Genomic DNA, 27,950 nt, shown 5'->3' on the forward strand with positions numbered 1-27,950 from the left:
ATTTCAATTCAAAGTATATATGCAATTTACTAAACTTTAGAGGACCATAGTTAATAGACCAGTGAACCAAAATTGTTTATTGGACTATCAAAATTTTCAGAAAAAAAAGCTTTACCAGAACCCATTAAAAATATAGTTGTTACCATTTGAAAAATAAAGTTGATTTTACTGTTGGTACAACTGCGTGTTCAAAAATTTCGAAATTGTTACAAAAAGAATATCCTATTAAAAATAAAGGTACACGTTATTATTTCTTTTTTCGAAATCCCCTAATCGTTTAAAACTCCGGCGTACAATGACAAAATATACACCCTCTATATAATGTATATTATAATGCAATAATTAATAAATACATTATTTTATAAATATGAACAACAATGTTATTTAATCTGTGATATTTATCTATTATATTTTCAAACTTTAAAAAAAAAAAGATTACCCGCATCTATTTCATAAAATTACTTAAAAACGAATTAGACAATTGAGGGATTTGACGGTGCTCATCCTTCATGAATATCCCTGTACGGTGAACCGCATAATAATATTAATCATTATAATAATAATAATAATAATAATGAAAAAGTTATTCTCTAGCGTTCTTATGTGCTTTCCCTCACCAACCCCGTGAGGTGCGCACTGCCGCAGCAGCCGCGCCAGATCGTCGTCGTTGAGCTGCTGTGTGCCTGTGTGCCTGTGTACCATCACTCGCACCGCCGTTCGTCTTCGTTGCTAAACCGCTGTCGTACATTCTATTTTTTTCTCGGCCAACGGACCCACGTCCCACTCAGTCGCACGAGTGTCGACACGCAACCGGTCCCGCGGTCGTCCAGCCAAACGACTTTGATCATAGCTGTTGTTCTTTTGTCACGAAATTAAGCAGTTTACCGGTGAGGCACAATTTTTTCAACTCAAATAATCAATTATAATTATACAATTATTTTATTATTTTATAACTTATATCGATATCGCCGTTTTATGATTTAAACCAGCTTCTTGCCTTCTTATCTAATATGCTATATACTTTAGGCGATACTGTTCATGCCAATATATGTTTACTATAAATTAGGGTTTAAGATACTTTAATTGTTGAGCTAAATTTTTTGTAAAGGCTAATAAAAAAAAAAATTAGGGTTTAGCTACGACGTTTTAGGCTTAGAATGAAAAAAAAAATGAATTAGGTTTACAACATTGGAATGAAAATATAGGAATAATTATCAGGGGGAGGATTTTTGCTGGAGTAGTGAAGAAACGACGAATATATTTTGAGTATAATTGCATATTTATATACTTTTAAAGATAATAAAATAGATTTAAATGTTTCATGTAAGTGCGGATCAAAAATCTTATCAGTTATCTAGATTTGTGGTAATCCTTGGTATTTGTCAATAGTTTTCCTTAATGTATGAAAATAATATTTAAGAAAACTATATAATAAAACTTCTTCTTATGTGATACAATTACAAAATGGAACATTACACTACATATTTAACTATAGTAGTTTCTTTTATATGGACCATTCTCTAAACAGTAAACACTCATTATTTCGGAAAAAATGTATGTTTCTGAAAATATTTAGCTTATATAATTTTCAGTCATTACAAAACAACATTTATGAAAAAAGTAAACATTTTTATCATTTATTTTTTTTAATACATTTTTAATTCATATCTCAAATCAGAATATTTTTCTAAGAATTTAAATTTTTAATAAATTTATGATAGGCAGTTATTAATATAAATATTCAAAAATTCAATTTGTAGAAATTGAAATGCTCAGAAAAATATTCAACTTTGTGGTATGACATTTTAATAAAACCGGAGAAGTCGCTTCTGTGTATAATAGGTTTTGAGTGTACCTTATCATTGAGTATGTTACTGTAATATATGTGTTAAATTTGAATTCAATGATTAAGCAGTGGAGACAGTCTGTGTCCTGAGGTCTGTCAGCCTATATTTCTAATATATTTTACTATACATATTTATTACTATTAAGTATTATTGATTTATTTTCCAGTAGTTATACGTTAGATTGAATTATTTTTGCCAGCTAAAAATCACATATATTATATATGTCATAATAATTATAATATAATATTTCTATTGGTATTATTTTACTTATTAGCTTGTAAGTCAATTCCGTTAAACCGTATAGAATGGTGTGTATAAGTTTTTCGTATGGATATGAAATTAATTTAAAAATTTCAAAAATTGGATTGTGTACTTGTAGAACAAATATTTTTTTTTTAAATACACAACAAGTTACAAAATAACCAACATTTTTAATTTTCGTTTAAATATCCAATGGCATCTATAAGTTTGAACTTGTAATATTTACAAATAAAACTTTACATCGTACACATATATTTTTTAGATTTTTAGGTTGGTATTTACAAGACTAGAATTGTCCTTACTCGCCGATACGATTTTTCCCAAAAACACCGTAAAAACATATATTAATATTAAAAATTACTTTTAATGTCTGTTGTAGGTTAGAACAAAAATGGAAGAAAGTAAATCATTTTCAGTAAATCAAACTCGAACTGATTATGACTCAGGCTACTCGTGTACATCAACCCAATCTAAATACAGGTACTACATTTAAGTATTTTATATACAGAGGCCTAAACATAGAACTCTCTATTGTGTATATCTACTATATTATAAAGAATATACTTTCTATTTCCCCTATCCCATACGGTAAGGACCTTACCTATTCTAATATAGTGTTAACTTCGTCTATTCTAGTCTTTTTTTTCATTTAATGTTTACAAAATTACAATACAAAATATACTATTAAAGTTTTACCTATAGATTATGTTGAATGATATTATAATAGAATTTAAATTGTCACAGTGTTAAATCACAGCTTCAAGAACCATCCACGGAATCAAGTTTTGAAGAACAGAGTTTGACTATATTGACAACTGATGCAGACAGGTACATAACTATACAATTTTAAATTGTTGTTTATATGTATATGATAATAAATAATTATAGGTGCTGTAGTTTAGTTGTGAATCTAATATTTAAGAAAAATTCATATTTAAATCACACATTTTGTACACACTTAATACGAACATAATAAACAGACTCGATTAATTCTTATATCTAATACTTCTTTCCTTAACATAAAATATCAACTTTAAACCATATTTAATCGGAATAAAATAAAATATTTATTGTTGATTACAATTTATTGAACGACTCCATAAAATATTAAGAAAAAACAATATTAAGAATTTAAGAATATAATATTAATCATTTTTTGACATCTAGGGAAATGTCAACTGTAAACTCTAAACTCGTCGAACAATCAAGCCAAACTATATTGAGAGGCTTGAATACTAATCCAAAACCAAGTACTACTTGTTCAAAATCTAAACAGAAAAATTCAACAACATATAAACCACAAACGAACCAATTATGTATCGATGGTATGAACTGAAGAATAATCATAAAAAAAAATATATTTATTACAATAAAGACTTTTATTGCGTTTTCACATCTAGCTTCTACATCAAAAATGGAATCTGATGATTTAAATAATGATATTAAAGTAGACCACAGTCAAGAAAATATGGCGTTTTTGCAATTATCTTACTTGTGTCAATCATATCGGGATATAAATCAAATAAACTCCACTTCAAATCCTACAAATACATTAACTATTATAGGTAATCTATCAGAGTTTTATTCTATAAAAATTATAAAAGTCAAGATTACTAAATAACTTGCAAATAAGATAACTTTAACAAATAATTTAAAAAACTTATTTTTATTTAGCATTTTAAAAGGCTTTTTATAGACATATATTATAGTTTTTTCGTTTAAATATCGATAAAAATGTTGTGAATTATGAATAGGGCTCGGAACTTATTGCATGGAAAACTATGAAAATATGCATGCAAAAATGCATTAAATTATCATAAAAAATGCACAAAAAAATGCAAAAAAAATGTTATATGCACTCAAATATGCAATTAATTTTTTTATTTTAAATGTGTAATAAAAATGTGTAAAAATAATTTATTCTTTTATAACAATTTTGAAAATCTTAGTAAAGATTGTAGTTATACTATTGTGGTCTAAAAGTTTTCTTCAAGGTTTTCTTTTAACGGCTCTGTAAAATAAAACAAATTTTCCTTTATACTTACTATTTTTACTGATTATTTTATAAGTTATTTTACCTTGGAAATTGCATTGAATAATTAAAGATTTTTTGATATTTTCGAACTTGAATGAACGTCGATTGAAAGTAAGTAAATTTTTGTACATCGAAAATGAACGTTCTACGTCAACTGATGTTATTGGACAGTTTTTAAAATATGTGAGATCATTTAAATTCAAATCTTCGGGTAAACCATATGTGTCTTCTTTTTTTCCATTTAATATTTCTGATATTTTGAAAACTGCTTGATAGCCTTTATTTTTTGATAAAACAGACTCAATCTTAATTTTTATTATATTCCCCATTACTCCATTAATTTTAATTAATTTTTCTTTGGCTTCTTGTCAAAATTGGTTCAGGTGGTAGCGATAATGATGGGGCTATTGATTTAAAATATTGAATGCGAGAAGGTGCTTTACGGAAAACTTTTTTTACGTTTGCGATAAGTTTGTCAACTTTTGGATATCCTGCTCGTACAGTTTCTGCGATCCTATGAAATGCATGGGCCAAACACGTAACGTGTATAATTTTTGAATAAAATAATTTAATTCCTTCCCCAGCTTTTACCATATAGGGGGCAGCGTCGCTAAGAAACAATAATACTTTATCGTGCTGAATACCGTTAGGCCAAAGTAAGTTCATTGATCTATCAAATAATTGACAAATTGTGGAATGATTACATTTTTCCAACTCCTCGGAATGTAAAAGAAAAATCATACTACTCCCAGTTTCATTTAAAATGCCAATAACAACATTAGCTACATATCTACCTGTAATATCGGTAGTTTCATCTATTGATACCCAAATACATTTATTTTGAACATGATCCCTAATTTTTTGAATTTTGTTTTCGTAAATTTCATCAACATAACCTTTTCGTAACGTTGACTCAGAAGGAATATCTTTACCAGTGTACTTCGATAGAAATTCTTTAAAATATGGATTTGATAATTTATTCAAAGGTATATTGGCTGACATCAAAGCTGCACAAAGATCGTGACTAAATATAGACTTTTTTGTTGTGTCCGTTATAAATTGTTGTGTAAGTATTTTACTTGTACCTGGGCGATTTTCAATGCGCTTAGCTGCCCGTTTATGTTTTTCCGTCTTAAGATGTTGGGTGACAATAAACCTTTTATCCACGCTCACTTTTGTTTCACAAAAATTACAAAACAACACATTTTGGTCTGCTGAAAAAACATCTGACCCAAATTCTGTAATATACTTTTTAACTAAAGCACATGTAATTTGCTTAGGCATTTTTGTAACAAAAACGAAATTAAATAAAAAATTTAATGAAATTTGATACAAAAATAAAAATATAATATTGGTTAACAATTAAGCACACGATACCGCAATACACGAAAGGCGAGACTGACGTGCTGAGTGCGGACGGTATGGCTAGCAGATAGAAATATCTTATCTTCATTTGGTGTTAATCGATAATAATTTATTTCGATAATGCATGGAAACATTCTATTTATAAAATTCTTATTTTATTTTATTTTTCTTAAATGAAAAACAAAAACGTCCATATTATCCATAATATTGTGGGAAATAATCTACGTCGTACTTAATAAGGATGTTATATGCATAAAAAATGTATTCATCATAAAAAAATGCATGTTTTCATAAAAATTGCAATATATGCAAAAATATGCATTTTTTTTTTGGCGTTTTTAAATTCACTACAACTTGAAACAAATTTCTGTCTTACTTAGCAATTTTTTGGACTATTCAATAAAAATATGCAAATTCAATAAGTCCCTAGCCCTAATTATGAAAAATAATAATTGAATAAAAGGTTTCTCATAATTTGTTTATATGCCACTTACAAAGTATCGAAAATACAAAGTCACAATATTTGTTACAGCTTATACCATATAAGTCATAACTTCGAACTGTATAAGCATTTGTTATTCAAATTTCTATTAGTTTAATCAAATTAGATCTTCGTCAAAATCACGAACATTTAAAGATTATTTTCTAGTAAACATTTTTAAAATGTTCTATTTATATAGCTAATTAGGCTCGAAAATTTAATGTAAGGTTATTTGTAACTTGTAAGTAGCTCATTTAGAAATCAAAAGTCTAAAAAATTCTATTAGAGTACAATTTTTTTATAGAATTTTGCTATTTTTTTGTCTTAAATTATTTCAACCTAATGAATTATTAATAATAAAATAAATTACTTTAATAGTACCTTATAATACCATACAATTATGGGTATACTAATATAAACTGACAGACTATATTCTTCACTCAGTACAATTGTTCGTATGCTATGATTTATTGATTTAAAATTTAGCACATTCATTGCAGTGACCCACTTGATATCTACTCTACAGCAGAGTGGTACCCGCTTGCCTTACTTTTTAAATGTACGCATGCTTATAATATACGTATTAATTTAAGTATTAGATATTTAAATTATAGTTTAATAATAATTATATACAATTATAATATAATGCAATCCTAAAAGTGAAAAATGAGTTCTTGATTTTCAATATTTAATGAATAACAGTTTTTAAAAAAATATTTTTTTTACAGATACTGTTTTAAAGGTATTAAAAGACCAAGACATACAATTCAATGAAATAATTGAGTCAGATGATGTTCAAAACGATTCATTTGGTGTAGTGGTGTCCATGACCGATGGTCTAATTATTGATATATCAAATAGTATTAATAAAAGTATGGGTTATCCAAAAGATATGTGGAAAAATCGATCATTTATTGATTTTATTCATCCTAAGGATCGGATGACATTTGTCAATTACATAACGTCCATTCTTACAGATCCTTGTATGATTACTAGAGCAGGTATGTTTAAAAAATGTCTTATATTAACAGCATTAAAATTATATCATATAGACACTAAAAATATTTTTTTTTAATTGTTATTTATCAATTTATTATTTCAAGTTTTTGTAAGTACTATTTAACATAAAATAGGTGTATGTATTGTGTATTGTGTAAGAATAATGTAGTTGCGTTGAGTTTTGGAATTCGGATTAACATATAGCGTATATTATTTATAGCCACTATATTTAGGTACAAGGAGAGCTTTGACAGTTTTATGTATTTGATTATGTGTATTGGAACTAAAGTTAAGTTGGACATTTAGAGACGCCTCTTTCAAGGGCTCAACTAAAAAGTAATATTTCAAAAATATCAAAAATATTCATACAAAATTTAAAATTGCTATATACAAATTATAAAGTGATTTTAAAGTATCAACAAAAATATAGTCGATTGGGAAGATAGAATTGATTGAGTATTATACATATATACCTATATAATTTATGTATACTACATATAAATATTGTGATATGTATATTTTATTACTTATTAAACGTTATATATACTTGCAGAGTCTGTGGAGTAACCTATTGTACCTAGGCTGTAGGCTGCCAATGTTGATTTAATATTTAATTTTAAAAAATTGTGCCAAATAATGTAAGTTTAGTACCTATATTTAATTCATCACATTATATTATATTATATTATGTACAATTATGATTTTACCTATAAATAAATTCAAGTAATCAAGTATTTTCTAATAAATCAGTAAACAAAATTACCTATAGTCTGTATTTCCTTTTAGTTACAATATGAGGGTTTTTTTTATAGTCTTTAGATAAATCAATGGGTTATAAAGGTAAATCCACTGATTGTATCTTATATATATTAGTACACATCATGTAATGCTGTAATAGTATTTAGTCACTAAACTATTGAGATCAACTGAAATCTATCTGAAGACTCGTCAACCGAAGTACCTAAATGCCTATTTTGGCTACCTAATACTATATGTCTATACGTCTATAATAACAATTACCTTATGTAATATCAATGACATGTAGTCAAAACGATACGATTTCGTACCTGTCAAGACTATGAAACAATTGCGTACATTGTACCATTGATTATAAATGAAATTATAAATTGATAATCAATGGTAAGTACCTAACCAAACTTAGTGCAACTTGTCGTTAATTTAATTTCATAAAATGACTCAATTAATATTAATTAGTTTTTATGCCATTAAATGGAATAATCTCGCATTTATCAATATTACAATATATATGCTTACAATATTATAATTTATGCTAAACGTTATGTAAAAATATCGATTAAAAAAATTACAATCATTTTTTACTTCTTCTTACCTATAATAAAGAAAAAAACACTCACCTTTATTAGCTATAATTATTGATATACAGGTATGTATTACATTACATAAATAAACTATAAAAAACAAATATTTAGATGGTGTATCTGCAGTGACTTATTTGAGACCCAAGACCAATGATGGATTTTACTGTAATATGGGTTATTCAATATCTGAAACCGAAAACTACTATAAAGTCTGTAAGCTAACGATAACATTCAAAGATTTATCACACGTGTCGACGACACAAAATATGACACAATTAGCACGACCTCAATTATTTCTAGTTGTTAAATCACAACTAATTCACTCAGCATACATATGTATGTAAATAATAACTATTATATTTATCATATACTTATAAGAAATAAAACAAGCAAAAAATATTTATTTTTTTTACATTTAGGTCCTGAAGAGAAAATAGAAAATCCAACTCAATTTATCACTAAACATAATGCTTTTTTTGAATGGTGTTATGTTGATAAATTAATTACATCATACTTTGGATATCTACCACAAAATTTTATTGGGAGATCGATTTTTGACTATTACTGTATTGAGGACCTAACAACTATTAAAGAAATTCACGCAAATAGTAAATTTTCAATTTTTTACTTAAAACGTTCTCTAAAGCACATAATATAATTTATTCTTATCATTTATTTTTTTAGTGATTAAAGCTAAGAGTATAACATTAAAAGGAAACCCTTACCGATTTAAATGTCAAAATGGTGATTTTGCATTAGTACAAACAGAATGGTCAACTTTTGTAAATCCTTGGTCTGGTCGAGTAGAATTTGTCATTGGTAAACACAAAATCATTCAGGTAATTTTAAAATAAAAATTATGTACTTAATTATAAAATAATGAATAAATTATGGTTTAAGGGTCCTATTAATCCTGATGTTACAACTCTAGCTGATAATACCATTCCGGAAGATACAGAAACAAAAGTGGAATATGGCTTAAATAAAACACCAACAAATTTTAACAGAACGAATAAAGTAACTATTACTCTCTATTTCTTATACTTTAAATTATTCACATTTTGTATAAAAACATTCATTTCAAAAATAATGCCCACTTATCAATTATTATTTATTTAAAAAAAAAACAAATTCGTAAATATGTATAAGCATCATACATATATTATGTATGTTGTACCTATTAACCTATGTATATCTCATAAAAGGCAAAAGTCCAAAACTTTGAAAATTGTTTGTAGTATCTATGTATATTATTTTTTCTCTCGCCAATATTGAATTAATGCCATTTCAAGATTTTTAATTTTAAAAAATAACAATTGTGTACAAAGATATGAAATGTAACATAAAATACTTTAAATGTGAGTTTGTATTAAATTATATTATATTATAGAACAAAGAAGTTGCTGAAGTTTCATATGAAATAAATCAAACAATGGACACCAATTCAAAGAAACAAATAGCAATGGAATATAAAGATTTAACAGAGTGTATGAATTGCTTTGTACATCCATCAATCCAAGTTCCTCTTAATGACGACGTACAACCAGAAATGTCTGGTAATTATTCTGTAAGTTTTAATTATACTACAGAATATATTAAAACCGTTAAAAAAAAATATATATATAAAATATAAAAATCCATTTTTAGGACCACGACTCTCCATCTTTATCTCAACATCACAACAATGAAAGTAAATCTAGTTCCGATACACTACTAAGTTATACTGAACTCAATTATAACGACAACATACAAAGGTATACTTCATATTACAATATATTTTTACGTATTGTTTATTTGTGTACGGAAATTATATCCGTTCTGTACGGCGAAGGCAGAACTATAATATAAATCACTATAGTTTCTTTCACAGCCTAAATAATAACGACAAATGTTATTTTAACTAACATTATAATTATTTTCTTCTGAAAGTTAAACTCACATTTTGAAGGTATTAATAATTATTAGGTACCTATAATTGATAAATATAAAAGTCTTTTTAACTAGGTAATTTTTAAACGGGGTTATAAAAATAATTATCAGATCTAATATAGTTGCGCTTAAGTTTACAGCACACATATTTTGTATCCATTTTGAAATCAAATAAACATTTTACTGGGTATTATGTTTAGATTTTTCAATAGCAAAGTAAAAACAAATTCATCAGAAGACTCAAGTTGTTCTAAAAAATTTGCTGCAAGAGAAGTCACTTCTTTTGAAAAGTTAGTTACCAAATATAACATACAATTATAATTATTATACTATGATAGATAATCCATTTTATGTTTAGAGATACGACTAAAGTTCAACCAGATACAATACCATTATCTCAATGTGGAACACCAATTTTAAATAGGACTGTAACTCAAAATTCTCCTAGTTATGATTCAGAACAATGTGCAAGTAAAAATTGTCAACTTACTCAAAAAATGCTTTTACGGTAAGTTTTATTTTAATAAGTAAAGTAAAATATGATAATATATTAAATCAATACATTGCCTACATGTCTATTATTATAATTTATAGACACAATTTGGGTTACATTTAAGGGATGTCGATGGAAGTGAATCGTGGCTTCGCTCACGCCCCCCTCCCCCCACACACACACTCTTCGCCATTAATAATCCTTAATCAAATAAAATACAAAAGTATAATACAAAAGAAATCGGAATGGTCACTTCGGATTTACAATTGACCTCGTAGTCCCTTAATTCTATTTGTAGATGGTTTTTTCTAATTATAAGACAATTTAGATTTTCGACGTACCTTAACCGTTATATCGGAACTCAGAGCTCTTTCACACATCGCCACACAGGAGCACTTCTTAGCAGCGAAGATACGAAGTTATATTGATGGTTTCTCACACGACAATAGCTATGGCGGATCCCCAGACCCCAATAGACAAATTTCACATTTATAAGAATTATACATAATACGCATTCTATGCATTTAATGCAGTCTTCAGTGTAATAGGTACATAACTTCTTAATTATATAACCAATTACTTGTATATAATACCTAACCTATAATCTATATTATACCGATACGAAATAGGAATTCACTATTATTTATAATTATGAAAACAAATATAATCTTAGAATACCTATGGGCTAATCATACCTAATATAACCAATACTAATTTGCTGATACTATTAAAAAAATTTGGGTGCGAAAAACTAACATGAAGTTATTCTAAATAAAAATGAAATTGTGTTTAGAACTATGTAGGTACATCACTTGTACACCTGTTTTAATTAATCAATGAAGTACCTAATGTATAATTACTCTTTTAATTTTAGTCACAATGAAAAAATGGAATGTGATCTCGTCAAACAGCATAAACAAAACAAATCGTCCAAAAAACAAAATTTTTCAAATCAAGCTATATACATTGTAAATAAAATATCAGAAAAAACAACTATACTGTTTAACGAAATTAACAAAAATGTATTTTTCATTTAGTCTGATATAGCACATGGAATAAAACGTAACAACTCAACTGCAAATGAAAATAAATCATTCAAGCTCTCTAAAAGAAAATGTCTTTCAAATAGCAGTGGTCCGACTAATGTTACACAACCATTTAAGCATCAAGACATTGCTGCTACCCCCACTGTTGCTAGAGCAACACAAATTTGGTCTTTTTGTCAAATTACACGAGATTCGCAAACAATGTAAGTTTTTTCAGATTACACTAATTATTATATTTTAATCATAAAAAATGTTTTCATTTTGAAATTTTAAAATGTAGGACTGATTTACCACCAATACAACCACAAGCTTTACCAGGTTCATGTCAAAAACTAGTTTTACCAAGTCAAGCACTAATTGTACCATGCCAACCGCTTATCTATAACGTACCACTCAGTAATAACGTGATGCCTGTACAAAATAAATGTAATTTTATGGACATGAAGTTTGGAAACAATCAAGGTACCTACTTGCAATATACTAGAAAAAAAGATATATATCACAATATCAGTATATAAGACATGAGTTGTATAAGTAATCAATATCGTTTAGATTTAATTTAAAAGTTCTTATTTATAGTCCCGATTAAACTATTGAAATACTGAGTAGTAATAATAACACTTATTCACTATAAAGAAAATAAATTTGGTGTTTCAAATAACACAAACTTTTTCAAATTGTAGTTTTATAAGTTATGTAACTTAAAAATTTAAAAAATAATAGATATAATTTATAATAGTTAATACAATTATGAGCAGAGTAGATGATGGATAATATTTTTAAAATAATTTCGTTACAGAAACGTTATCTAACAAGTTACAGTCATTAAGTATGCCGAGTCACATTACTGAAAATCCTCAACTTTTACACATGGAACAACAGGTTTGAATTTAATTAATAATGAGTATTTAGTCATGAGGTGTACTGGTATATTGGTAAATACAATGATGGGTTAACAGCTCCTAAACAATATTCCGCATTCAAAATACCTATATAATATTATTGTACAGTCAATACAAAATGTTAAAATAGTGTTTCAGAGACATCTCATTAGCAGGGAAGGGGGCGAAATATAAAAGTAATAAACTCAGTCTATGCATATTATATAGTTTTAAATTGCATATTATACAATATAATATAATACTTTTTTTTTATAAATACGTTATGCAAGGACGTTGTCCCCACATGATGTTGTCTTAGACCTTAGCCGTCTTAGTAGGCAACGTGCATAACATGGCGAATTGAATTCAGAAAAAAATAAGGGAAAAACTGGAATTTTTAAGCAAATATTCATATTAGCTTTTTATATACCATAACATTTTGACTCTTTTTAAATTATTTATAAAAAAGAGAAATTTTGATTATTTTTAGTACCTATGTAGCTTTAAAATACTCTTATTTTGTTTTAAAAACAACTATTAAAAAAACATGGGGCCAAATTAGTATGTTCTTACCTTCAATTATTGTTTTGATTTTTGATACTTAACAGTTGAAACTATATGGTTAAATCTTACATGTTTCCATGACAGTTTGACAGTTGTACTTGAGTATATTGCCAAATGTCGTATACGCCGCCATTTACAGTATACTCAACGGACACCACCCACATATACCTTTCAATACACCACTGAATTTATAGTTACATATAAACTAAAGATATTTGACATGAAAATTAAAATTAAATGTTTCAGTTACATATACAACAACTATACCAGAATATTGAAAATAAAAATGAAGCATCAATTCAATCGGGAAACAGTGACCAGGTAATTCAGTTTTTAAGTTTACATTTTATAACAAGTGAATTAATTTTATTATAGCCTTAATATCGTATTGTGTTTTAAATAAAACTTTTTAATTTCAAAATATATTACACAATACCTATAGTCGGTACAATACAATAAATACCTATGTGAATATCATTATTCATTATTTATGCATTGGAAATCTTAGAGGTCATAAATAGGTATATTAAACCAATCCACAGTATAAAATTCAAAAATATAAATACCATAAAAAATATATTAAAAGTTGACAATCTACATACCTTCTCACTCCCCGGAAATCCACGACGTAGACTCAAAAGGAAATGGTGTCGTGACCATTTAAATTAAATATCCCTCATTAATTACCCTAAATATAACGTCAAGTAAATAAGTGCCACTAATGGGTTTAATTATCCAAGCAATCCATGTATTTTTTTGAACTCTTATACGCTTATTGTGCAACAGTATAGATTGTGTATGTGCATTTGTAAATTAAAAAGAAAACAAAAAAGAGTTGACAATTTTATTAACAAAATGCTGAAATATGTTATAATTTTTTTTTTTTATTACCTGTGTAGAATATTCGAAAGAAAACAAAAGCATCACAAGTAAACCAAGAAGAAGTTATGACTAGTTCGGATTCTGATTTTAAAAGAGAAACCGGAAGTTTGAAATCAAGGTTAGTTATATTTTTAAGTACCTAATATTTTCGATAAGAACAATAAAATTATACTTTACCATCTTAAGTTTTAACTTTTAATTTTTAGCAGTGGATGGATGTACGAAGACAGTAGTTATTACTCATCAAGTTTGAGAGAAAAAACCGATAGTAGTGAAAGAGAAGTATGAAAAAAAAATTGTTTACTTTAATAATATATTGGGGTGCTACACAATAAATTATAATTGTGTGGCTTATAAGTTATCATATATGACGGCTGTAGAACAATAAAAATACTTATGGCATTCCAAAAACGATTTTGAGTTCATAGGTTAAACTGATGTATGTAATTTAAGAAGAATGAAAATATTGGTGGCAGTACATTTTATTGAACGGTCTATAGTTTACTAGCTCATCTGATGAGTAACTCACCCATTGATATTAAAATAATAGATGCGTCATTCCATACAAATCTTTTAGCTAAGCCAACACCAACTGATACCGATATACCACAAAAACATTGCATCTCTATTCACTTTTGTTTAGATGTAAGTTTTTTTGTTACACAGAATGTTCTTTGTAAGTGAGAATCATTGTTTCTCTTTCCGTTATGTTTACTGAAGATAGGAATGCCGTATCCAATATCAATTAATTTCCTCCTCGACAACTTAAAAAAAGGACCATTTAATTTTTTTTTTAATGAATTACAAACTAAATTATAAAAATAAAGATATTACTGAAAACAACAAATTATTTATGATGAATGACGTCATACATAGAATCAGTATTATAATAATAAATTAAGCTATTTAAAACTACACGGGAATGTAGCTAAATTGCCTAACGTACACGCCGTATAACAGAATCATGTTAAAATAGACAAAACTTACTGAAAATCAAGACAGAGTTAGAGGTAGAATGATTGGCTTAGTTCTCTTTAGAATAATATTTCATAGGTTAAATTAGGTTAAAATTACATAACATAGCATTTGAATGAAAGGTTTCTGAGCAGAGCACATGTTATTAGTTACTACCAATATTGTTTGCATAGCCTTTTAAAACTTGAAATTGATCATCAATAAAAAAATACAATGGTCATTGATTGATAATATTATTTCCATCTACATTATAGGTAGGTACTTAAACAAAGTACCGTATCATTGATAGTTAGGTTTATTGTTTCCAAACAACAATAAATTAACAAAATAAACAAACTGAATTGTGCTGTAGGTAACGTCATTTACTATTTCTTACTATTTCTTGTAATAGGGAAACTGAGGATATCAAATACAACAGTCTTTCATAATAATTTTCAAGGTTGAACTTTTAAGCTTAGAAGTTTCAATATTAAAACTAATGAATATTTTTTTTTAAGCTGTAGTCTAAATATTGGCTGTATATATAGATAGACATCTACACAAAACGTCAAAATATCACCGAATTATAATATAGGTAACATATATCTGATAGATATTACATACCTCACAATTAGTTGATACCCTGTAGATGTAATACCGTACTAGAGTAGGTACAGTCAAAACTCTTTATAACGAAACTCTTTACAACGAAAACATTACATAATAATGGTTGGTTTGCTATATAACCCATTAGACAATTCATTCTCTATAACGTATTAGTCACTTTCAATAACGAAACAATATTTTATGTTTCATAATACAATTTACGTGTTATCGTATCCATTACATATATAAACTATAAAAATAATCGGCAATAATGCCGAATAAAAAAGTCCAAACTAAGATGACAGACTATTTTAAATAAAGTATAAATATATTGTATAGAATAAAAATTAAATTATATTTAATAAGTATGTATAATAATAATAATAATTTAATATAATACGTAAATATATATAAAATAATGTAAAAATAATGATGTGTTTGATATATAATATTACATAGGTACACATACCTTTATACATAAATAATTAAAATTTTGTTTTTTTTAAAGCCTCTCTATTACGAAAACTCTCTATAACGAAAGAAATCTCTTGGTCCCTTCAGATTCGTTATAAAGAGTTTTGACTGTACTTAGGTTGTATTAAAATAGGTGACAAGGTTTAGGGGGTACTTTCTTCATTCATATATTAGAGGTTGTACTTGGTAAAAAGTAATAACTTCTACCTTGTTTAAATAATTAAGATATTAAAATTTACAAATGAATTGTATACCTAGTTTAAATTATTAAAATGTATTAACAAATTAAAATAATTTCAGGACTTTCCTTTGCTGAATGTATATGAAAAAACAAATTGTTCTCATCAATTAATTAAAAAGGTATAATAACCCACGAGTGCCTTACATCAAACATATTTTATTAAAAAATAAACTTAATAATCAAATTCAAATTTTAGCAACCATTCTGGATGGAAGATATTGTAACAACTCCAGATTTAGTCTATCGGTACCAAATGGACTATGGGGACGTAAACGAAGTGTTGCGTAAAGATATGAACACATTGAATACATTTACTCAAGTAAATAAAGTACTATACTGTATTTTTGAATAAATGTTTACAGTTTTACCCATCACATGTAGAATTTTCAATATTCATGGATATTTTAATTATTTTTATTGTAGCCTATGTTAGTGAACGAACAGTTGAAACAACTATGCGTGGAAATAGACGTAAATGGTTCATCTAAAACATCGTACTTCGAAGACGGAACTTCATCAAGCAGTGATGGAGACGAATGTTACATTTCTATTGGAGTATGTATTTTTCAACCTAAATAAAAATAAATGAAAATGTTGTCTTTCGGGGTCTTAAAAAGTATTGTAATGAAATTTATTTAGGTCTCAAAAGTAAATGTACCTACCTAATTAAATACCGAATAATTTTTGCAAATAAAAATTCTTCTATTGTTAAGTGCTAAAATCCATAAGTTTGCTGTGGAAGGTAAGAAATCTAATCTAAAGACGTTAAGTACAACAATAAATAAATAACGATTTTCTAATACCAAATACCTAGAAAATGCTAGAATTAGCAACATTAAAAACTACCCCCCCCCCCAAAAAAAAAGTTGAAAAAACACACTTATTCATAGATTAATAAAAATTATTTTATTTTTTACTTAAATATTTATGATTCGAATTTGTTTTCTTCTAGAAAAATAAAAGAAGAAGAATTGATTTCTGCAGAATGGCAATGATTTATGAAGAAGATGCCTTAATACCACCACCAACGACCTCGCCGCGTAATAAGTAAGATTCAAGCATTTCGTTTGTATTATAGAAATACTCAAATTACTATAACTATGGATATTTATTTGTTTAAGGTTGCCAAAAAGTGATCAGTCAACATCTTAAAATTGTCGCGATACAAAATGAAAAGAACATAGCCAAATCGGCATCACTAAATGTATATACAATATTAGAAGGTATATATTTTATTATTGTTAAATAATAATAAAATCTAATTTTTAAGTTAATAGATAATTAATTAATATGTTAAAATTATTTAGTTTATAATAAGGTAATCTGTTTCTATTGATTTACAAATAAATAAACTGTACTTAAAATTTATCTCACATGTTTAAACATATTATTATCAACAGTCGTCAAAGTGGAGGATACGGTGGGATGGCATCCCTCCACTTTTATTAACTCACATTTCACAACCCTAAATGCTGCAAATACTGAAACACCCAATTTGCTTTATAATATTGTCTCATTTCATTTCTCCTCCTAGCAAAAGTAAAACATACTTTCTAAAAGCATGCTATGCTGAGAGAGATCTGTCACAAGTCATAACCATTAACAATTTCATTTTTCTACACCAATTAGCCAATATTCATGTGTGGACATATATCAATAATTTGTGAGCCAAATAGTCCATTTTGATATATTTATTTATAGGTTTATTTGCATTACACAGAATAGTATGTTGTAGCAGCAAATAATTAATAGGTATTAAGGATATTATTTTTTTTTACATTTTTTTAGTTTTTGTATTCTATTATCAATTTGTCTAAACATATTCTTACAAAATACCAATACCTATTGGTTGATATAGATATTCATACATAATATAAACAATGAACTACAGTTAAACAATAGTATGAATAGTTAATTCAAAATAAGTCAATAACTGTTGAAAAAATTATTTTAATTTTCTACTCAACATTTTAATAGTATATTTTACATTTTGAATCATACACAATGTTACATGTCTTACAAATAAAATTTAAGAACAATATGCTGTTATACTTAAAGCCTTTATATACAGAAATTACATTTTGTATTGGTATAATAGGAAAATTGTTAATATGAAAATAAATATTAAAAAAATTATAAATTAATAAATATTAAAAAATATTAATTATATAAATATAATGTATTTATATATATATGAAACATTAATAAACTATTAAATTATATAAATATTTATTATATTGTAAATATGAATTCAGGAAATATGTTTTTATCATTTATGAATATATAAGGAATAATATCTAAGTCAGTAAAGTATTTGTACTAATAAATAAATGACAGTCATTCATTATACATATTATGATATGTTTGTATTAGTTTTAAATAATTAAATATTTAATACTTAAATCATTTGTAAATTAATATTACCTATTTTTAAAACATTTATAGATATAAGCCTGTTGAATTTAATTTTAAACTTATAGTTAACTATAACATCCAGTTTTATGCAACAGCTCTGTAATTTTAAGCTTAATATTATATGAAATAAAATGTAGCAAATATCCTACATTTTTAAGATCCAAACATTAATGTATGACATGTTTGTATTCAAAATGTTAAGAAAATCACATATCACATAAAATAAATATTACATTTTACAGTAAACTAGTCAGGGAATAATTATAAATAAAATATAAAATACATTTATAATAAGTTATTGACTGTAGTTATTGGATTCCAACTAACATCTAATATCTTAGAACATTTGGGACACTTCTTGCTGCCCACATTATTAAAATACGCAGTCAAGCAATGTCCATGTGCAAACTGTTCACATGACTGACATTTGATACCATGTCCAACAATACTCATACAACACATACATTTCTTGTCCTGAAATTTTTCAATCAGATACCCTTCCAATTCGCTAATGGCCAGTGGTGATAAAAATATATTTTTGTTTTCGTCAGCGACCAAATATTTTGATTCAAAAAAGTTATCCAACTGATTATCAGACATATTCTTTGAAAATGTCATTAGTTGGTCGTATGTTATTGATCCTCCTGAAGCAAAAATATGATTAACAATTCCGCCAAAGATTATTTTGCTTGGATCCGGTTTAGCATTGAAATTGTCAACAAACGTAGAGATGAATACATAGGTTACATTGCCATTTTGTTCACAAACCACCTTGTTGATTTTGAATTCGAGTGGAGAAATTTTGATGTTTATTAGTTCAATGATGTCATCAATCTTTTTATCGGAAAACAGAATTTTAATCACCTTTTGAGCATTAACATCAGAAACCATTCTTTCATGCATGAAATACTGCAACAATTGTCTATGCTGATTATTGTATGCCATTATTGAACAATTATGTGAAGTTATCTATCATCCACTGTGGTTGGATAAATTCAAGCCAAATTGCTGTTCTATGGAATCAACACAAGTGAAAACAATTAAAATACATTGTACACTTGTTGAATTTAACAACAAACATAAACATTAGATGATAAAGATTCAGTGGAAAAAGAAACTATTTTTTTAAACCTATACTATTGAAAATTGTATACTGTAAAAAATAATATACTTCATAACAAAGCAAATATTTTTTTTTACAATATTCTATAAATGTAAGAAAAAATGATAAACGAAAGTTTTTATTTTAAAAACATTATAAATTTATAAGTAGAATATTTTTTCTTTCTGTAATTGATTCGCGTAAGATGTATGACATTTCAACGAACAAAATAATGTGGTTTAACTTACCTAAATATTGCAGTTATTAATATTCGTCTCAATAACAAGGGATACACAGAAATAGAAGATAGTTGTCTATTAGTTAACTACAGTCCTAAACTTTTGACTCAAACACCGGTAGCCATAGATAAAAGACTACAAGTGCTACTCGTGACTGCTGGTAGTATAAAAATTAATCATGAAGAATAGAATTCTAATTTCTAATTCAAAATGATCTTCATGAAACTATAACATTTACGTCCATGGATGACAAAAGATTCTTCTATGTTTTTGTCCCGCGTAAAATCACTGATAACGATTCTGAACCTGACACTTGGTAACACGATTTAAGATATCCTTGAAAATATACAACCGCGGTAACAAAAAATAATATTTTTTTCTTACTTTTCCAAATGGTACGTAGGTAAAGTAGTAATTGTTCTGTGGTTGTAGTGATTAATTTTCTGATAGGAACACGTGAAGTTTTTTCAAAAGTTTTAATATTTTTCAAAGGTATTATCATATTTTATCAAGTATCAACCAGAATATTACATTCTAATCTTTATTTTATGATTATATTATTATTTAAGCCAATGTTCATGGCCGTGCTATTAAACATCTATTCCGTTCTATTCTAATATTTCTAATAAACCAAAGTTTTATAATACAAGATATTACATACTTATCACATGATTTTTTCAAGATAAAGGATTACGATATTTAGACATTAGGAATCGGTGTAGGCTTTAGATACATAAATTTGTATTTTTTCATTCCTATATATATTTTCTATAACACTAATAGAATATAGAGTTTTGTCTATTTGACCAGTGCACTATGGGTGGTAAGAAGAAAGGTGGAGGCGGTCATAATTTTGGTCGTGCTTTGATAAAAGACAGGTTTGGTCGCGGTAATAAGACACTGAATGCTGACTCATTTGTAAGTATAACATTCGCTATTGTTTGCAGTCAAATTTTTTGTTTTAAATTACCTGTATAATAATTTTAACATAGTATTGTGTTTGGTTGACATTCATATGAATAATTTTTAACATATTTTATAATAGCTTCACACCTCCGATTTAGCTGACGGATATGACTGGGGAAGACTCAATTTGCAGTCTGTTACAGAACAGAGTTCTTTTGAAGAGTTTTTGTCCACAGCAGAATTGGCAGGAACTGAATTTACAGTAAGAAACAACAAATATATTATTTTATGCACTGTTTATGTCTTCACGTGTTGTATTACTGTAATTCATCACTTACAATGTGTTTAGGCTGAAAAGTTAAATGTTGAATTTGTGCCCGAAAGTCGAATGGTTGGTACATTGACTGATGAAGAACGGTCAAAGATTGAAAAGTCCCACCAGGAATTTAAACATTTCATTAAAATTCCCCGAAGGTATGTATATTTTTAGCAAACATACCCAACACATTTTATTTTTTTTAATTTATAGACCTGCTTGGGATAACAAAACTACAGCCGAAGATTTAGAATCAAAAGAAAGACAAAACTTCTTAGAATGGCGTCGTAATTTGGCTGAACTTCAAGAAGAACAGGGCCTGGTGTTGACTCCTTATGAAAAAAACTTGGGCTTTTGGAGACAGCTGTGGAGAGTTGTTGAGAGAAGTGATGTTCTAGTTCAGATTGTGGATGCTCGCAACCCATTATTATTCTATTGTGAAGACTTGGAGAAATATTCAAAAGAAGTGGATAAAAATAAAACTAATTTGTTGTTGTTGAATAAGTCTGACTTGTTGAATACTCAACAGCGTAAATACTGGGCTAAATATTTTGACTCCAGAGCTATTACAGTAGCTTTTTATTCTGCTAAGCAAAGTGAAGAAACTATTCAAGAAGGAAATGAAGATGCTGATGAAACTGTTAGTAGACAAAATTATATTTAAATTGTTCTATTTTGTATACATTATTTATTTAAATTAGGTTAAAGAAGCAGTCAAAGAAGAAGAAGAAGAAGAAGAAGAAGAAGAAGAAGCAGATGATGAAGAAGAGTGGGACAGTTCAGATTATGAAACCGACGAAGAAGAAGAAGTAATTGGAGACGTGGATGGTAAAATGTTTAATTTTTTCAAAAAAGTATCTTACCATTTTTGTTAAACTTTTTTTATGTTTAGATGAATGTCCCAAGTTTAAAAATTCTTCAAAGTTATTAACAAAAGAAGAATTAATCAGTCTCTTTAAAACAATTCATGGAAATAATAAACGTTTGAATGATGAGTTGGTTACTATTGGACTAGTAGGTTATCCAAATGTTGGTAAAAGTTCAACTATCAATACCCTTCTTCTTAATAAGAAAGTGTCAGTATCTTCTACTCCAGGAAAAACAAAACATTTTCAGGTATCATATTTAAACCACAGTTCATTAAGTTAGCTTAAAATATTCCTTAACCAATCCCTATGAGTCATAGTTTGTCTTAGTCTAGTTAAATGTAAGGTAAATGTTAATAAATAATTTAAATATTTTTGTTTTATTATTTATTTGTATTTATATGTATAAGGAAGATCGTAATAGTGTTCATCAATATTTTTTCAGACGCTTTTTGTTGACAAGGAACTGATGTTATGCGATTGTCCTGGTTTAGTTATGCCTAGTTTTGTATTTACAAAAGCTGACCTTATTATACACGGTATTCTTCCCATCGACCAGATGCGTGATCACAGGCCACCAGTGAATATAATTTGTTCGCAAATACCCAAACACATATTAGAAGACCAGTTTAGTATTATGGTAACAAAACCATTGGAAGGCGAAGATCCAAACCGACCGCCCACTGCTGATGAATTTCTCAATGCTTACGCATGTAATTTAATCGGCAACTAATTTTTGGCAAGATATATAATGTAACATGTGTGCTTTAATATTAACCAATATAGGCAGTCGAGGATACATGACGGCAAATGGACAACCAGATGGTTCAAGAGCAGCTCGTGTAATACTTAAGCATTATGTAAATGGACGGCTACTGTTTTGTATTGCTCCACCAGGAGTTGATCAAAAAAAGTTTCATTCTTATCCACCACCTGAAGAAAATCGCGCAACAAAGACATTCACCCCATTCGAAAACATTCTTCTTAAGGTTCATTTTTTATACAAAAATTTGATTACGGAAATATGTTATTAAACACACTCAAATGCTGTGTTTTTCAGCCAAATGTTGCATCTGGATCAGATTTAGACAATACGTTTTTTCAAAAAACAACCATGGGTGCACACAGTAAAGGAATGAAAAAGATGGATATAATGGGCAGTATTAATAAGTATGTTATAACTTATAAGCAACTTATTATATTTTATTTATTTAACAATGTTTCTCATTCTATAGTCAAGCTCAACAAAGTACATCCAAACCGTGGAAGAACCATAAAGAAAAAAGAAACAAGCATGAGAAATTGAGACGCCAATTCAGACATCTTGATATATGAGTTTCGTTATTATTTTTAAAATAAACATATTTTCTTTGTGATAAGTTACATGTTAAGACGCAAGAGTTTAACCAATATTATTGCTTTGTTAGAATTTGTACATTACCAAATTATTACAAAAATATAAAAAATAATAATATTTTGATCAATTATTTTTTGTTTTGTAACTTAACATAACATCAAAATTTTGTAACACTGTGAATTTTCCACCACCATGGAAGCACCATTTAAACATTTTAACCAAACTTGTTAGCAATTTATAAAAAATACAAAATAATGATAACTGTTGTATTTTAATGAATATAAGAACATCTGTGTTTTTGTTAGACACTATATCGGTAAACGAGTATGTAAGTATGTTATAAATTATTACTAAGTGTTCACATGGAGTGTTCAGGGTAGACAGTTGACAAAAATGTTTGGTATGCAATAGTATAATGTGACAATGATATAGATATTAGGTGACAAATAAAGTTGTGAATGTTAAGTGACGTACACTTAAACTAATCGTTTGAACATTGGTATAGAAAAATTAATTACCAGTTATTGTCAACGATTTATTTATTTATTAATTTATTTGAATCATCATCAATTACTAAGTAGGTACACATTACACAATAATACAATATACAATAATAGGTATTTTGATGATGCTGTTCCAAAAGCAAGCTTGTGGAAGGGAGTAGCACGTAAACAAAACAGTCATATAATGTAATTTAAAACAATACTAAAAATATATACAATCCAAAAATTAAATAATAGATATTTGCTAAATGTCAAGTTCAATGTGACCTATAAATCGATTGAGTTGACCGATAGAATACAGATAGATAATAATATAATAAATCCAAAGAATATAGCTTTCGTATTGAAAACCGTGATTTACTAATACCAGAACAGTTTCTTACACAACATTTGTCTATCCGGGACATGGTGATTTAAAAAATCAAAAATTCAGTTGATGTGTAAATTGTAACTTAACATTTAGAATAATATATTAATAATATGTGTATTGATATAATGTATTATTATTATTCAATACATAGAGTAAGATTCAATATATCAAATTTTTGAAAAAGGCGCGAGAAATGTGATAAATGATCACGGTTTGTTCATAATAATGTGCACGAGATCGCGCTAGCAATCTTGCCGTAACGTAAGAAGTAAAGTTAGTACGTCGAAATATGAATTGATAAGGCGCTGCGTTCCGTATCCAGTATATCTTAATTCGTGGTTCGAAGTAATAAATTCGGAGTATTATTAATTCGAAACAGTTGATTCTCGAGGAAGTTGTAGCAATCCTGATCACCCTCAATCACGAATTAATCTTGATGATTCGTTCATGATTCGTGCCCTCAATTTCCAATAGGTGTTTTGCTTAACACAGAACATTTTCAGTTTATTGTTAACTGTTTACGTATTAGGGTGTTCGGGTATTCTTTATTGGCATTCCCGAATCCGGGGCTTAATGTAATCAAAATGTCTTATAATGTAATTTAAATTAATTGGGCAATCTTTGAGTTCGATGTTTATAATTGCGTACTGATTTGTATGTTTGTCATTAAAGTTGTTTGACGTAGTATGATATGCAAGATGCCAGTGGCCGAAGAACCGTTATCGATATCTGATGTAATTGTACAACTCCAAGACTATAGTCCCACTGTAAGAATTTAACACTACCTAAATAATTAATGTGAAAATATTGTTTTCATTATTTTTATGACTGTTAGGTTTAAGTATTAATTTGATTTATATTTACAGATACCCGATTCTATCACATCATCTATATGCTCAGAAGCTGGATTTGAGACAAATGACCCTCGAATGTAAGTTTATTGGTACATAGGGCATTTGTATTAAACATTTAAACCTAGAATACTTGCCCTATTTTTATACCTGTTTTCTTCATTGTTAAATCAGTAGATTGAATAGGTCATTTTCAATAAACTTAACTTGTATTACATTTACCCTGGGGGTCGTCTATTCATTTTTATGGTCACCAGTACTTAAAATAGCTTGTAAGTGTTGTATGCAACTATCATAACCTAAGGGTTTATCCTTGATAAACAGATGATGACCATCGGATTAAGATCATTGGTCCAAAGAATGACATTGATTATTGTGCAATAAATGGTCAAAAATTAATGAATAGCAATAAGCTATTGTTTTTTATCATAAAAATAACTTAAAATTATTAATGAGAGATAAGACAGGAAGAGTATATGTTTAATATGCTAAAAATGATCAGTGTTTGTTGAAAATCAATGAATGACAGTAGTACTAGAATTAAATAGGTAGTGTAGTATCGTTATATCATATACTATAGGACTATGAAAGATGAAAACACTAAAATTGTAAACAATTGTTCATAATTAAGTATTGGTAGTTAGAAACTATATAGGTATAATCTATATCAACAGTTCTCAAACTGTGCTCAGCGGAGCCTTAGGGTAGAGAGTAGTCCGTGAGAGTAGTCTAGGGGCTCCGTGGCTCCGTGGGCATATATTATCTGTATTAGTTAAATTCAAATTATTAAATAATTATTATAATTCTTTGTTACTTTTTTAATTTTTATACTTGCATTCAATATTATTTGAACGCTACCAATATGTATTATTTTAAACATTTGAAAACTGTAAACTATTTATAAATCCTCATATTTAATAAAATAGTCCCATGTTGAAACATCCCCCTTATAATTTTTATTATTTACATTAATGTTATGGTTCATTTATTGATATCGATAAAATACAGTAGAGTCTTGATAACTTAAACCTCGAAGAGAATAAAAATAAATTCAGCATCTATATTTTAGTTACATACCTCAAACTTCAAGGGTTAAGAAAACAATTTAAGTTATCAAAACTTGACTGTACTTCAACTTGTTAAATACTACTATGTATATTATTATATTTTTATGTGATTGTATCATAATAATATTTATCTTAATTAAGCCAGGATAGTCACCTAGACGTATACTTTTAATTGTCAAGGAAGGAAATTGCTATTGTTTAATAAATAAATTTATTTAATATCTTTTAGAAAAATATTTTAATTTTGTTTATCACATAGGTATTTCAATTCAATTTTTTTTCTTAATTTAAAATTTTGTAATACAATTAATCGTTAGCAAAGCCTCAAAACTCAGCTATTGCCTATTAGTAAATATTATTATATTATCTAACATTGATATAATTCTGCTAAATTTCAGCAGATGCAAAACAATTGTTGACATAATTGCATGAGATTATAAATAATATTTTAATGAATATTTTAAGTATATGTGATTGTAAATTTTTGAACTATAGTACGGCCAGTGAAAAGTGAGCCGCGATACCAATGCTCCTGGTGGTCGAATTTAATCAGGCCTTCCACAATTATATGCGATTACGCTTAAATACACCACTTAGAACGTAACAGTCACGGCTCACTTTTTGCTGGCGGTACTATAGAATAAAATAACCAACATTGTTAATTTAACAATGTATGTTAATTTTGTCATCTGCTTATGTAAACTAGGTACTCTAAAAATCAAAAAATAAAATTATCAAATATTATATACTATTTAAAATTATATAATAGGTTAAACCAACTATAGTTAAGCTACTGAATATAAAACCATATTATAAAATCAATAGTGCTCCGATTTTAAATAGGTATACATTTAAGTTTTTCATATTTAGTTATAAATCTATGTGCATTTATTTATTTCAGAGTTCGGTTGATATCAATTGCTTCTCAGAAATTTATTGCTGATATAGCCAACGATGCATTGCAACATTGTAAAGTGCGTTTGGCTACCTTGCCAACTAAATCTGGAAAAGTTCCTAAAGACCGTAAATTCACATTAACTATGGAAGATTTAGCACCAGCACTCAACGATTATGGAATTATTGTTCGGAAGCCTCCATATTTTGTCTAAATTTTCTATTTATTTGTACTTAATTATAATATTCTATTAATATAAAATAGTGATTAATACTTAATAATCATTAATTAAAAATTTGTATTCCAATATCTATGCTGTAATAAAAAAGTTCTTCTTTATTTAACACATATTTTATTATGTACCTTCTATGATATAAAAATAAAACTAACTTCTAGATATTTTATAATTGTTATAAAAATAAATACATTAAAAGTATAATTTTATGCGATTATATTATTTTGACATACAATAATAGGTATGCATTGAAAGGTAAAAATGATACAATGAAACTGTACAATAAGAACATATTTGATAGATGCACTTCATGTTATTTCATTCCAAGATGATTTGTAGTTTATATTTTATAGCTGGATAAAATATGTAATAGTAAACCTGTCAAAATGAAAAATGTTGCAATCATATAATAATGGATATAGATTAATAA

At 27.4% G+C, this 27,950-nt stretch overlaps 5 protein-coding genes across 8 annotated transcripts; 3 read left to right on the forward strand and 2 right to left on the reverse strand.

Moving 5' to 3' along the window:
* The first annotated feature begins 619 nt into the window (after positions 1–619).
* Positions 620–17,667, forward strand: LOC111029214 (period circadian protein). Of its 4 annotated transcripts, none has more exons than XM_022308155.1 (26): positions 620–887; positions 2,488–2,588; positions 2,853–2,936; positions 3,276–3,433; positions 3,509–3,673; positions 6,718–6,990; positions 8,440–8,664; positions 8,748–8,936; positions 9,013–9,167; positions 9,229–9,345; positions 9,719–9,895; positions 9,976–10,082; positions 10,458–10,547; positions 10,616–10,765; positions 11,625–11,718; positions 11,788–11,999; positions 12,077–12,258; positions 12,596–12,678; positions 13,488–13,562; positions 14,141–14,241; positions 14,333–14,405; positions 16,458–16,517; positions 16,595–16,726; positions 16,822–16,953; positions 17,351–17,445; positions 17,520–17,667. In XM_022308155.1, exons 2-26 carry the CDS (start codon positions 2,500–2,502, stop codon positions 17,548–17,550), a joined length of 3,249 nt encoding a protein of 1,082 aa, XP_022163847.1. In that variant the 5' UTR covers positions 620–887; positions 2,488–2,499; the 3' UTR covers positions 17,551–17,667. The 4 variants fall into 4 exon arrangements, with proteins under 4 accessions (XP_022163847.1, XP_022163844.1, XP_022163848.1 ...); XM_022308152.1 differs by having other exon boundaries at positions 621–887; positions 14,330–14,405; XM_022308156.1 differs by having other exon boundaries at positions 622–887; positions 14,330–14,405; positions 16,595–16,717.
* Positions 3,993–4,472, reverse strand: LOC111029215. The gene is made up of 2 exons (XM_022308158.1): positions 4,187–4,472; positions 3,993–4,119 (listed from the first exon to the last, which is right to left on the reverse strand). Exons 1-2 carry the CDS (start codon positions 4,470–4,472, stop codon positions 4,085–4,087), a joined length of 321 nt encoding a protein of 106 aa, XP_022163850.1. The 3' UTR covers positions 3,993–4,084.
* Positions 17,668–18,800: 1,133 nt separating the features above from the next.
* Positions 18,801–20,426, reverse strand: LOC111029169 (non-structural maintenance of chromosomes element 1 homolog). The gene is made up of 2 exons (XM_022308058.1): positions 20,164–20,426; positions 18,801–19,826 (listed from the first exon to the last, which is right to left on the reverse strand). Exon 2 carries the CDS (start codon positions 19,756–19,758, stop codon positions 19,099–19,101), a length of 660 nt encoding a protein of 219 aa, XP_022163750.1. The 5' UTR covers positions 19,759–19,826; positions 20,164–20,426; the 3' UTR covers positions 18,801–19,098.
* A 179-nt stretch (positions 20,427–20,605) lies between these two features.
* Positions 20,606–23,729, forward strand: LOC111029168 (large subunit GTPase 1 homolog). The gene is made up of 10 exons (XM_022308057.1): positions 20,606–21,072; positions 21,200–21,322; positions 21,410–21,534; positions 21,590–22,016; positions 22,078–22,204; positions 22,269–22,492; positions 22,688–22,955; positions 23,029–23,231; positions 23,303–23,412; positions 23,478–23,729. Exons 1-10 carry the CDS (start codon positions 20,971–20,973, stop codon positions 23,575–23,577), a joined length of 1,809 nt encoding a protein of 602 aa, XP_022163749.1. The 5' UTR covers positions 20,606–20,970; the 3' UTR covers positions 23,578–23,729.
* Positions 23,730–24,822: 1,093 nt separating this feature from the next.
* Positions 24,823–27,629, forward strand: LOC111029209 (transcription initiation factor TFIID subunit 10). Its single transcript, XM_022308143.1, has 3 exons — positions 24,823–25,239; positions 25,339–25,403; positions 27,292–27,629. Exons 1-3 carry the CDS (start codon positions 25,159–25,161, stop codon positions 27,497–27,499), a joined length of 354 nt encoding a protein of 117 aa, XP_022163835.1. The 5' UTR covers positions 24,823–25,158; the 3' UTR covers positions 27,500–27,629.
* The last annotated feature ends 321 nt before the right edge of the window (positions 27,630–27,950 follow it).

The sequence above is a fragment of the Myzus persicae genome, unplaced genomic scaffold (genome assembly GCF_001856785.1).
Source record: "Myzus persicae strain clone G006 unplaced genomic scaffold, MPER_G0061.0, whole genome shotgun sequence".
NCBI lineage: Eukaryota > Metazoa > Arthropoda > Insecta > Hemiptera > Aphididae > Myzus > Myzus persicae.

Coding starts and splice junctions, on each gene's coding strand:
- LOC111029214 (XM_022308152.1), top strand. CDS start 2,500: ATGGAAGAAAGTAAATCATTTTCAGTAAATCAAACTCGAACTGATTAT. Junction 12,259..12,595: donor GAAGTTTGGAAACAATCAAG/GTACCTACTTGC, acceptor ATTTCGTTACAG/AAACGTTATCTAACAAGTTA. Junction 14,242..14,329: donor ACCGGAAGTTTGAAATCAAG/GTTAGTTATATT, acceptor TTTAATTTTTAG/CAGTGGATGGATGTACGAAG.
- LOC111029169 (XM_022308058.1), bottom strand. CDS start 19,758: ATGGCATACAATAATCAGCATAGACAATTGTTGCAGTATTTCATGCAT.
- LOC111029209 (XM_022308143.1), top strand. CDS start 25,159: ATGATATGCAAGATGCCAGTGGCCGAAGAACCGTTATCGATATCTGAT. Junction 25,240..25,338: donor TCCAAGACTATAGTCCCACT/GTAAGAATTTAA, acceptor TTATATTTACAG/ATACCCGATTCTATCACATC. Junction 25,404..27,291: donor GAGACAAATGACCCTCGAAT/GTAAGTTTATTG, acceptor TATTTATTTCAG/AGTTCGGTTGATATCAATTG.
- LOC111029215 (XM_022308158.1), bottom strand. CDS start 4,472: ATGGGGAATATAATAAAAATTAAGATTGAGTCTGTTTTATCAAAAAAT. Junction 4,120..4,186: donor TATTCAATGCAATTTCCAAG/GTAAAATAACTT, acceptor TTTATTTTACAG/AGCCGTTAAAAGAAAACCTT.
- LOC111029168 (XM_022308057.1), top strand. CDS start 20,971: ATGGGTGGTAAGAAGAAAGGTGGAGGCGGTCATAATTTTGGTCGTGCT. Junction 21,535..21,589: donor TTCATTAAAATTCCCCGAAG/GTATGTATATTT, acceptor TTTAATTTATAG/ACCTGCTTGGGATAACAAAA. Junction 22,205..22,268: donor AGTAATTGGAGACGTGGATG/GTAAAATGTTTA, acceptor TTTTATGTTTAG/ATGAATGTCCCAAGTTTAAA.